This window comes from Haliotis asinina, chromosome 1, assembly GCF_037392515.1.
Source record: "Haliotis asinina isolate JCU_RB_2024 chromosome 1, JCU_Hal_asi_v2, whole genome shotgun sequence".
Classification (NCBI taxonomy): domain Eukaryota; kingdom Metazoa; phylum Mollusca; class Gastropoda; order Lepetellida; family Haliotidae; genus Haliotis; species Haliotis asinina.
The window spans coordinates 73,361,969-73,375,308 of NC_090280.1; the positions used below are offsets into that span (position 1 = coordinate 73,361,969).

General features: G+C 38.0%; 1 protein-coding gene across 3 annotated transcripts in view; it reads left to right on the plus strand.

The window, feature by feature from the left end:
• LOC137296927 (T-box transcription factor TBX2-like) overlaps positions 1-12,636 on the plus strand; it is a 41,460-nt gene extending 28,824 nt beyond the window's left edge. For 2 of the 3 annotated variants that reach the window (XM_067828830.1, XM_067828841.1), the window contains exons 3-6: positions 7,474-7,620; positions 8,100-8,176; positions 10,004-10,203; positions 10,997-12,636. In XM_067828830.1, coding sequence (XP_067684931.1) covers positions 7,474-7,620; positions 8,100-8,176; positions 10,004-10,203; positions 10,997-12,033 — 1,461 coding nt within the window. In that variant the 3' untranslated portion in view covers positions 12,034-12,636. The remainder of the gene's footprint in view (positions 1-7,473; positions 7,621-8,099; positions 8,177-10,003; positions 10,204-10,996) is intronic. The other variant, XM_067828847.1, reaches the window with a different exon arrangement.
• The last annotated feature ends 704 nt before the right edge of the window (positions 12,637-13,340 follow it).

The following is a 13,340-nucleotide window of genomic DNA, read 5'->3' on the forward strand; positions in this document are numbered from 1 at the left end:
GATGCATGTTTATAATATTTATCAGCTTTTATTGAGTCTGGCGTTTGATCTCAAGGTGAATCAGTCTGAGTTGCTTTGTCTCATCTCGGATAAATTAAAGCCTCGGTTTTGTGTCTGAACATGATGTATGTCAGATACAATAAAGTTGAAGGCGTTTCTATTAGATTGGGGGCAAAACAAAGTACTTGGAGTCGAGTCACATTTCACTTTTGGAATTACTTTCAGGGTCATTGTTCGACCTCAGGGGATGATAGTCAAGAGGTTCATTTAGAAAATCAATATGTACCATATTTTACCTGTATTTTCTTCTTCTTTGAAACAATGCGTTGTGCTATCACACGGTCAGTAAACTTAAACCTGTTCGAATTACAAACAATGTTGTACAAAAAGTGCATCTTGGATCTTGATCTTGGAATATTGCAACCTGCTGTGTCATGGCCCAGTGGGCATCACTGTTCCTCGACGCAAGAACTGCAGCAAGTAGGAATATTAATTCTGCAATTAAAACACGACACCGTTTTCTTAACGCAAGTTCGTTTGATGTGTCTATTATGAAACACAAGATCTCTATAAGGCATTGTGTAGTTAGATTTCGGTGAATTAATTCTCCTTCGGATGATATTGTTAAGAGGCTTTGAGAAAGTAGAAATATGGCATTTCGGTTTTCCCTTGGATGGGAAGAGTGTTTTGGTTTTCATAAAGGAAGAGTGTTTTGGTTTTCATAAATGACGATAGTGGCTTTTCTTAAATGCAAACTGAAAACTCGGTCACAGCATGAGGACATGGATGTGGATGTGCATCAGGGTGAGGATGAGGATAGTATTTGGATCAGAGAAGGATAGGATATGGATGTGGATATGGATGTGGATGTGGATGTGGACGTGGGTGTGGATGAGGATAAGGACGATGGTAAGGGTGGGGACAGAACAGGATTAGGTTGATATAAGGATAGGATGTAAATTGTAGACGACGATATGGATAAGGATTAGGATGTGGATAGGATGTATATACTGATGATGGTGAGAACGAAAGTAAGGATGAGAATGTTGCTGAAGATATGGATTGGATTAGAACCATAGAATGTGGCTGTGAGAGCCATGGGCGGAGAATTTGATATCAGTCTAATGAATTCTAAAGGTCCAATTCTACGGGGTGAAAGGTGCACTGGGCAATGGCGTGTTGTCATTAAATTAAATACGAGATGAAAATTCCCGATCACTAATTAAATTGAGTACAGTTCCAGATACTACCCTTTAAGCTGTTTTGTTAATAAACCTTAGGCCTTAGGACACCAGCCGAATACCCATCTTCATGAATAACCTACAAAAATATGGACAAAAGTGATAAAATTAATAATGTTGTAATACGCGCAATTGTCATTCTCAAATTCTGGATTTCGTTCCGACAGCTTAATTTCAATCTTCGGAACAAAGTGGTCGTCAAAGAGGGTTTAACAGAAGTTTTAAAAAAAACCCCACAATCCTCGTTTTAACACCAATGTTAACAGTGAGTGGGTTTAGTTTTAGGAATACTCCAGCAATATCACGCCAAGGAACACCAGAAATGCGCTCGACACAATGCACCCATGCGGGGAAACGAACCCGAGCCTTTAGCGTGACGAGTGAACGCTTTAACCACTAGGCTACCCCACCGCATCGGCAGTGCTCGTGAAAGTGTAGTTAACATTTTTTTTTGCTGTGTCTGTATACCACCAAGGTTGAGTATATCAATCGATATATCATCCTTCAGCACCAATAGTCATATTAGTAAAACGGTCTCCCGTGAAGTTCAATTATATGTATCATATTAACCAATGATGTTTCACAATTTCGCTCAGTAACCGTGAAATTGAGCGAAAATATAGATATGCCTCACACTTTTTTAATTATGGTAAATAAATATCAGATGTTACACGCTGGGGTTTAGATAGTGCATAGGTTGACACAATACATTGTGTGATGGTACGAAGCCCTTGGTACATGAAGCTAGTACAACACAAACTGATACACTTATTTGTTTATGGACACAAAGTTCAGTCTTATGGACAGTGAACATGTCAATAATTTCCACATGGTTGATTAAATGAACAATATTATGAAATTTCACAAAGAGAAGATGTAAATGTAGGGACGAGGACGAAACGCGGTGGGACTAGATGAGGGTTGTGGTTGCCGGCACGGTAACCGTCTTCCAGTGAGTGAGTGAGTGAGTGAGTGGGTCTGTGGGTGAGTGGATGAGTATGGTTTTAGGGCGCTTTTGGCAATATTCCAGCAAAACCGCGGCGGCGGGGGCCGTGTGGTGTAGCTACCCCACCGCTCCTGTTTTCCTTTAAATACAACCAAACAAAACAATACGCCATGTTATGACAAGGAGTAATCAATGTGGTTCCTCGGTCAAGGGTGCCGAAGCTTTAACTTGATCGAGTCTGTACCGGACAAACCAATGGTTGATAGCGGGAGCACATATCGAAAGATAACAACCAATAAGCAAAGTAATACCTAGCAGCCCCACAATCACTTTTTGTCGACTCTTACGACGCACATATGACACAGGGTGACTTTTTTTACGGAAACAAACGAAAGTGTCATTACGTCATGAATAAACAGACAATGCTACGAAATAAATTAACAATACATACAGGTGGTTGTTTACAAGGGTCAGGTATCAACGTAATGAACGCATTACGTATTTATTGTCATGCAAGATGAGTCAGAACAAGGCATGTCTTGTGCACTGATGTGATCGATCACAGGCTCACACACAGGAGACTACATACTTACATTGTTCTGCAACACTTTGTGTCACCATTGGAATAAGGAAATATCTTCAGAACATTGCAAGTCAAGAAATTTGAAATTTAAAATTTCCACGCAATAAATGCTAACGGAAAGATTCTATTTATAAAATTAAAACATGCGGTAGCAATGAATTAATGAACGTTGTAAATCAACATTGCACTTAGAAGGCTTGAGACATATGTCATTTTTGACTGCTGTTATCATGATGACATCCAAGTATAACTTGGTGAAAATTTGAAGGTAATGAATATTAATGACGAATGGGTGCGATATGCCTGCTGCCACGCTGCCGTGTTTTCTATTCAGGGTACGTGTGTTGCATTGAAGATACCCGTGAAGATCCGGATTAGAATTGGTCTTCAGTAACCCTTCAGTCGCTTTGTCCTAGGAGGCGATTAACTAGATCGGGTGGTCAGGCTCGTTGATTTGGTTGACACATGTTATCGTGTCCCAACTGCGTAGACAGATGCTCACTCTGTTGATCACTGGATTGTCTGGTCTACACGCGATTATTTACATGCCGACGTCATACTGCTGGATGCGGCATTAAACAACACCCAATCAAATAGCACATGACTTCCGGGCATTGATTTCAAGTCAGATCGCAACATTTTCAACCAATCAGATTGTGACACTGGCCCCTTTGATTACATTTCATGATCTCGGCGTTTCAAACTGTAATGTAACATTGTAATACCATGGATTGATTGTAATGATGTTTGATTTGCCCCACTGTATGTCTCCATACTAAGTTGAACTCACATTCAGAATGCTGTGTTATATATCATCTAAATTTGGAAAGTTTCAAGTTTCCACAGTCATACCCGTTACATAGCGCTCCGTCAGGGATAAGTGTGTGAGCGATGTATATTGCACTCTATTGCACTGTCAATCAATAAGACGATGCGGATTGGGTAACAGATCATACAAAGTAAAGACATAACCCCGCCTGGTTCACTCGGCTATGGCAATATATACATACGTAATTCAGACAGAATTACACAAAATGTAGGGTGGATTGGTTCATAAGCGGGAAGACAAGGTACAACCAGTAATAGTTTGTCGATGTATTTGATAATTTAACAAGTTAATGCGGTTCGTTCGTAAATATGCTCACTGGTACACGTTGTGATATTTGAAAAATGTAACTGAGTATTTTGACTGTCTGACATTATCGAATGATAGATATGCTTGTTCTATACACCAAAGCCCCTAACCAACGACCAACAGATTAGGTTTCTGGCTTTGTATTCGTATTGCTGTAAAAATATAGTCACACCTCAATTTCTCCTTCCATTGTCTCTTGTAGATAGATCTTAGTGCGGAATTAAAAGACAATCTGACATAGCGCATGATGAAAAACAGTATTTGAATTATAAATATATCAAACATGATTTTTTTAAAACATGGAGATCGCCTTGAGCAATATTAGCATTCGTTTAGCTTAAATCTTCAATGAAAGAAGATAATTTTTATAGTTTTTCTCTTCGCAAGAATGTGAATACGATATGAAATTCTGGAAATCTTTTATCGTACAAATTTCAAATATTATCATAACAAAATTAGACGTGTTTTGGTATGTTTCGTTTATACGTGCATGTGTACATGATTGTACGAGGTTACTTTAATCAACATGCGCTTTATAATTAAAACTTCATTTTTCCATGTTCTACCATCGAATTACTTTTTCTTATATATTGTGTACAGAAATGCTGTAAAGAGCGGCTGGAAAACTGCTTTGAATGTGCTTTTTCAGTTATATCTGTAATCCATCGACAGAAAATCTGGTTCAGTCCAGACCAACGCTATACTATTTCATTGTAAGAAAGATGCAATGCTTAAAATTCTTTTTACTGAGATTAACATATATTAACTTGAATTTTATAATGATTTCGTATGCACTCAGCATATTTGTTTTAACAGTGTGTGTGAATTATGAAACACGTGGCGGTGGTGGGTCAGACACAAATTACAGTTTCCTTGTGGTTGTTCGTAAATATAAGGACAGACATTTGTGGTTTAGTAATATTGATGAATTTTTATTGCTGGATACGTATGGATTATGAAAGATTCATATATTTATGCATACATTAAACATTTCAGGGTCAAATCTAGTCAATGTGCTAGAGGATATGATGCTAATAATGGAATATTTAGCCTCTGCTTTCCGCGCAGAAAGTACACATATATATGTGTGTAAACAAGAAATTCCTAATATAATGTAATTAACATCATAGCATAGATATCACTTTCTGATAAATTCAAATGATATCTGCAGTGACACTTATAAGTTTCATGTACATATTATAAACATTCCTTGCGTAAAAGGTTTGGATTAATTGCCGTGAGCCCTAGCCACACTATAGGGAATGCATTCTTCCTCTTAATAACAAACCAGTGTTATTTCTCAACTTGTCGCTGTCCGCGAAATTGATGCGTTTTTCGTGTCGACATACGTTCACATATCAACCTGTTGGTTCAACTGAAGGAACACATTTACTCCGAGAATAGTGTGAGGGGGCCCTTGTCCCGTTTCATGAAATTTACCACCTTTGCGTTAAATATCCCTTTGTGAGAGACCAATTGGATTTAACAGCTGATGAAATTGACAAAGCCGATATGTCACCGCTGATGTCACGATGTGTATATTGACGACGATGAATATGTTTATTTCCTTGTCTAAGCGGGAGTTGTCTGTTTGACCGATATCTTTCGCTTAATAATATTCACGACTGGCTATTGTTCTTGACTCATGATCGTGTTTGATACAAACACTGAAAGCTCACGCAAACATTTCAACAACTACTAAATACTTTTTTGTCTGAAACATAAGCATGGGTAAAGTGAAATGAAAATATCTCTGCATGAACATTTTTTCTCAAACTTAAGCGGGAGTCAGGTGTAATCGTTTCATCAAACTGGTTTTCGAAAAAATCAAATCCGATGCATCAAGGCATTTATAATTCTGAAGGGGCCGTTTATACTTCCACAGCATGTAAACTATCAGAACTGTGCCATTATTGTAAATGTCCTTAAAACAATGAATTACTTACTATGTGCAATATCCATTCCTTTATCTAGTAATCCCAACCACTGCCTTCGCAAACACCAACATGACTAATACTACGTTATCAAACAATATAAAAGCTGATTGAAATTGAACTTGAAACATAAGTGAGTATATTAATTCACAAATGTGTATTCATGTGAAAGTTCATGTGTGCAATACTGATGTTAATACGAATACAGGATGTATTGCAAAGTCCTTCAAGTTAATAGTATCTCTCCTAACCAACAACGATGGAGACACATGCACGTATAAACACACATATATCAATCAATTTCAACGTTTACCTTTGTGTATACAAGAAACAGCTGACCGCCCTTGAAATGTACATGACAGTGACATTTACACGATAGATTAACGAGATGACAAACGATTAAGATGACTATTACGAGAAATGTGACAAGGGTCAGGTTGCAGGCACTGGTCAGCTACGCGTGTAAGGGGAAGCAGGGGTATTGTCCTTAAGATTGATAGCGCTTTACGATACAGAGCCGATGGACCAAAGATGGCCGCCGCATCTATCTGTAAAGTGATGCAACGCAATCTATGACTACAGTTAATGGTGAACTTGTTTTATCTTGATCGTTCCTGCACATATGGTGCATATACATGAGGATAATGAGATTGAAGATATCGAATGTAATTGATTAATGATGTGTAATTTCGAACACTTTCTTTTGTCATATTTAATTATATAGAAGTTGTTTTAGAAGATAACAGTTATGAAATTTACACTTATATGATTAGAAACAATTCAACCAAAACTGATGTGCCCTTCTCAACAAAGACCACGAAATATATACGTCTGTCATTTACGGGGACATGTATCTACATGTAAGCTTATCTATGTTTATTAATGCACTGGACACAGTTCTTGTTGATTAAAACAACTTTCTCTGTTTTTACATGCGAATATTAATATTCAATTTTCGTAATCATGTTATAAATCAAATTGAAAACAGCAGGCTTCGGGAATGTAGCAATTACATATATTTTTGATAAAAATTAAAACTGCAGCTGTCAGGTTTGCATAATATTAATACCGTGGACATTATCCCATTGCCCACGTAGAACAGGAACGAAATGAACATTTACAGAATTTGTGACCATTTTCTTTTGATGTAGCTGGAGACGGTAGAATTATTGTTCTACAAGCAATAGAGAAAACGAGGCGTTTTCTGCTAATTATAAACAGTCATTTTATCATCGATGTCAATACCTACAGTCACAATTTAATGAAACAGTTTAAAATATATTTAAATGCCTTCATCTAATACTGTTATTTATTTCATGTATGCAAAATTTAAAAAATACATAAAAAAGGGAAGAAATGGTGAATAGTCACTTTTGACGATTTGATCCTGTAAATAATATTATAGAACGCGTTTTGTGAAACTTCATTTACCATAATAGAAATATGTCTCAGGGAATATTACAATAATTTTATAATATTATCCAAAGATTATATCAGCAACAAGCGTGTTTTCGCATACATAATTAGGCATGTGTTAAATCAACTTTGATATCACGAAGATATACTGTACTTGAAATGACCGAAATTGTACGGTGTGTTGTACATGTTATAATTTGTTGTCCTTATTTTTTCAGACCATTCTAAATTCGATGCACAAATATCAACCTCGTTTTCATCTTGTGCGTACGGATGACATTCTGAAACTACCATACAGTGCGTTTCGAACCTACGTCTTTAAAGAAACGGAGTTTATCGCAGTTACTGCTTATCAGAACGAAAAGGTAATCCTCAGAAAATAATGAAACATGATATAATTTATGAAATACATGTAATAATAATAGTTATCATATTTTGTGACAAGCAAAATATTTAAAATTGTCTTTCGAATTCCTTCAATGTGGTCCTTCCTTGTGTGCGTTATGTGTTTCGTTTTATTCGCAGTAATTGAAAAAATACAATTACATTCATTTCATTAAAACAATTCCAACAGCTGCCACGCACGAGAGCACATGATGATGTGTTATTCTTATAAACATGTCATCAAGTACAAAGGTGACGGTTTAAAAATACAATAAATAATTTTTAATGTTATATCTAAAATGTACATCTGTCAAATATACGGTTAACTTACTATGGCGTGACGCCTCAGTTACTGCCTAATTCCACGGCAGCTCTCACAAAAATGAGGCTTTTACAAAGGTTTCCACAATGTCGTTCAATGATGTAAAGTGTATAATATGGTCGCATTTCTTCCTTGTAGATTACTCAACTTAAAATCGACCACAACCCCTTCGCCAAAGGATTCCGTGACACAGGAGGAGGAAAACGAGAGAAAAAGTAATTATACTCTTAAATAATATCTTTTGAATATTTGGGGGGCATTTGTATCGCAAAGTACGTTTCTGAGATATACCATTACGTTATTAAAACAACAATTTCTCTTTGTTGTCTTGTCAAAGAAACACTCACTTACCACCATTTCTGATGAAATTGCACCAAAGGTCTTTTGGGGGTTTAAAAGTTCTGTCTTTTCGAGTCAGTGAACAAAAGAGTGTCCTTGAATGTCTGTATAAATTCCCAGTAGTGTGTGATTTCAAATATCATAATAGCCCTCAGCATAACATTGGTGTTAAGGGTTCGTTAGAACAAAATTGAAGTCTTCCTTTGATTCGTAAAGCATTCATTGATTCGATCTATATATGAAATGTGGACGCCCGGGCTATAGCCAAGATGGTGTCTATTATGTGGTTGATTGGCCATTGTCAACGTGGACATGTTCTAACGTCTGAAGGACGTAATGTTTCATTTAAACCAGTTTTAACGTAATGACCTATATACATTAATGCTAAAAACTTTACCGCTTTAATTTGGGTTCTCCATGAATGGAAACTCCGAATAAAAAATGAAGCGTACACTTGTTAATTGGACTTTGTTGGAAAAGACTCAATCTTTATCAAAACGTTTCCCAAACACAGTTTTCCAAAGATAGTTTAGCAAACACGTGAGGTATAAAGTCTGACAATGATATGATTATTATGTTAAATATACATCACAGATGAAATTTCATTTCTTTCAAGATTCATTTATAGCCACGACCTAAGACAGGTGCATACTTTCTTTTCCAGATAATTAAGTTAGCCTTATATCTTATATTGAAAGGGCTAGATCTTAGTTATCCGGTACAGACAATCACGAATTAAGCATGCTTAACTGTTTATACGTTGAGAGCCTGTTTATACGTTGAGAGCCTGTTTATACGTTGAGAGCCTGTTAATGCAGACGATGCGTTTTCAGTTTGAATTGTGTGGATTATCAACGAATTCTTACTTCTTGACGTCGATTCAACTAAACGATGTTCCTAACATTGAGCGGATTATAGAGCGTCTCTCCATAGTTCCTGGTTTACGGGTGACGGTGATACATATGCATGCTCTGACATCGCTTATTCAGTTCTCGTTACAAGAAAAAGTGGCTCGGGTTTAACGCCGCATTGTACAGTGTGCCAATTATTTCATTGCGTTCGTCTATTATAGAGGAAAGTGCAGATCACTCGAAAATCAGTGCGAAATTAAATGAATCACATCAGGGAGACAAAAGATAATAAACAAACATAACCCCTCCCATAAAAGAAACAGTAATAACTACAAGAAAAGAAAAAAAGAGAACCACAAAACAAAGATTCTGTATCATGGCTGACCTGTTTAGCGGTTATCTTAGTCCTGTTCACTACCAAAAGGTCTGTCCTGTCATAGATTTCTGTCGAATCCGAGTTAGAAGCATCAATAATTATGGAACTTTCTTTTGAGCACATAGATTAAATATGTCCTGGCGTTGATGAATGAGTAAGTGAGTTTAGGTTTACGCCACACTCGGCAATATCCCAGCTATATTCCTGCGGTCTGTAAATAATCGAGCCTGGACCAGGCAAACCAGTGATCAACAGCATGAACATCGATATAAGCAACCGGGAACTGATGACTACCTGACCACCCGATCCCGCTAGTCACCTGTTACGGCAAGCAGGGGTTACCGAAAGCCAATATTCTAACCCTGACCTTGAAAGGTCCGTTGATAAATATTCTTTCTTTATTCGTTTTATATTATATAATTTACAATCGAAAATTTTCATAAAATGAATGTTCATAAAGTGAATTTAATTACTAGACGGCTAATGATTGAATCCAGTGCTGCCAGTTCCACACAACGGGCGCCCGATAGTACGAGTCTTCCACTTGAAGGGGGACCGCACGACATGGATGGCGATAGGGATGAGGAGATATGTGTTGTCGAGGCAGATGACGAGGAAAAGTATGGAGAAGAAGAGGAGAAGTATGGAGAAGACGATCATACTAGCAAACCTACAGGTACCCATATATAACCAACTATACCGCGCTATGCAGTAAACATATGTAAAACACACAGGCTTATCTGGGGCTACAAATAAGGTACTCATATGCTCATCTGAGGATTCGAAATTATACGGTACTCCCATGTAAACATGCCGGCTTATCTAAGGTTACTTACAAATGATTTTCGCTAGATAAATGGTGCCCGTATTGATAACCTGTTTAAATACCTACGGATATCAGTATTGAAATTTGTTCCTCATTTTAACTATTTGTATTTAAAAAATACAAAAAATGTGAAATCGGGTATCAGTTTGAACAGTTTTCCTACAATACTGACAAAGCGATTGCGATTGTTGAGAAGTCCCAGTGTTCTGATGATATCTCGTCAGACGATTCATTGACCTCCAGATTTATGTTTACGAACATTGGTTTTAGACACGATTGTATATAAGCAGCAACAGCAACAAACACTAGTAATCACTGCCTATTCACTGCTGTAAAACGTTCTTGTCTGCAAACGTTCTTATCTGATTTTCCTAAATTAGAAATTCGATAATATTTTAGCTAATTGCTTAAAGCAATGTATATGGAGCGCACGACCGTTTGGATATTCCTGGTTTGGAAATTATTTATAGCGCATTTTTCTTTTTGGTGTCCCCAAACCCTAGGGAATGACATCCATGTTAGGTCAGTGAAATAACGAGCACGAGTGAAATAACGTCTTTATGGATTATGTATTTACATGTATGTATTTTAGAAAATGTGAAAAAAAATATTCCTATGAGTTTTTAATGTCTCTCGTCTTCAGATTTATCGACAAAGAGGGAACCGCTTGACAACGATCAAGAGGATGATGTCCTGAGCGATGATGACCTTGACCTTCACTCCAGCAGTGACGACCTCGGAAGCAGATTCGCAAACATTAGTGGCTCCGTGTGCAGTCGGGAGATAAAGAGAGAGGTGTTTGAGTGTGATAAGCTGTGTAAGACCCAAATTGAAAAAGACACAAGTGAAAGCAGCTCCCCCGAGCAAGATCAGAAATATGCTGAGCACATCCGGAAGCATGACCTTGACCGGAAGTCGGACGATCACGACAGGAAGTTGGACAGTCTTAGCCGGAAGTGTGACAATCTCGGCCGTAGTTGTAACGATCGCGATCGAAAGTTCGACAGCGATTCGACATCTTGTCAAAGTGTCTCTCCCCACTCAACGTCCTCTGGGTCGAAGGAAGGCACCTCCCCAACCTCAGCTCCAACACTGTCCTTTCCTGTTAGTGCAATGCTCTCGTCTAGCCCAAGTTCTACCTCGTTAATGAGTAGTGGTCACCTACCAATGCAGTATTTAACCGCGAATGGTCAAATGGACCTTGGCCATTTGGCCACAGCGCAACTTCACTCAGCTATGAACCCTGCAGCCACATCTCTCTTCAGCAGTCAGCTTGCCTTGTTGAATCCACACTTCTTCCAACATGGCTACGGTGCGTTAGCCATGCAGAGGGATGGACTTACAGGCTGTCCCCCAAATTTCGGACAATTCTTGTTTTCAAGGTCAGGAGGGACGCGTTTTTCTCCTTACGTAATACCGTCATCAAGAACCTCTCCATCACGACAGTGTGTGTCTCCTCGAGAACTGTCTGACTCACCTGCGCATGAGCAGCACCGACCTAGGTCTCGTGATCTTTTAAACCACAGCAGACGACAAACAGAACTTCCTGTTCGCCGAATGTCCCCTGCCGAGGGTTCCGGCCAAGGATGTGAAATCAGGCGAATTGAAAAAATGTTAACAGGTCTACAAAAAAACAATGGCTCCAAGTCTTCATCAGTTCAAACGAGCTCTTTAAACTGATGGGGATGCTACGTTTATCATTCCGTGATCTCGGTATATATCTAGTCATTTTAAGCTGAAATGTGTGCTTTCTTTTCATGCAAAGAATGTGTCATTCACTGTAGAAATAGCCAATAGAATCTCAGAGTCGGATCATATTCGTTTGATATTCAGAAACATCTTTCATTTTGAACTGTACACGCCTCATCGTGAGGTGGTGTGTTCAGACACTTATGTGTTCAGGCGTTTGTGTTGATTTCATTATGAAATATACATCATCTGATGCAGTATGTGTCCTAACAGCCGGAAGCACGACGTTTCACAGTGAAATGTACATGTGAAATAACAGTTCTGAGCCTGACAGACTTGAAACGTCCAAGGAATATCTAACAGTCCTAACACTCCAATAAGATGAAATACACACCAGGAATCAATGTATCATAGATGGCACCTCCTTTGCTTCGTCTTCTTGCCAAAACGCGTCACTGTCCATGTCATTAACAATGTCATTTACAATATCGATATGTTGTCTGTAGCCATGGTAACATATTGTAATACTGTACTTGTATGTATATTTATGTATAGTCTGTATTGAGGGAAATAAAATGCACCTCATAAAATGACTATAAACGTGTATTATTAATGTACGTCACACTGCATGACACTGTAACTTACAGCCAAACCATTTATGAACCATTTGAACCTCTACATGCTAACCTTTTTGTCTGAACCTGTTAAGCCTAGTCTTCCAACATTTTCAACCACAGCTGAATCTCCACCTATAAACACACACATCAGCCTCTGTGTGCCAACAACGTTTACCATATGTGAAGCTAAAAAACGTTTGCAGTGTTTACCTTATGTCCTGTATTCAACGATCCCTGCGACTCATATTCTTAGTTTTCAGCGTTCCTTGACTACAAAATGGCGGTCCCAGACACTTAAAATGTTATTACTAATATTATTATATTGTTGTAAATGAGTTGTTGTTATTGCGTAGTGTATGATCACTACAGTAATTCAGCCTAAGTAAACTTAGACCACTGAGTCTAACAAAACCTAGGAAAAGGTCGCGTCAGGTAAACTTTGAGCGACCAATCACCGTCCAATCAAACGCGTGAAGGTTAAATAGATTTAACCAATCAGACAACGGCTACTATTTAGGGATCGGAGGGACTTTCAAAATATTCAGGTCACTGACACAGATCTCTCCACAAACAAATCCGTATATAACACAATTATTTGACCTGCTGTATATACGCTTTTGGGTTCCTGTTGACATGGTTACCATTAGCTAATATTGCCACAAGATGACATCTTTGAATAAT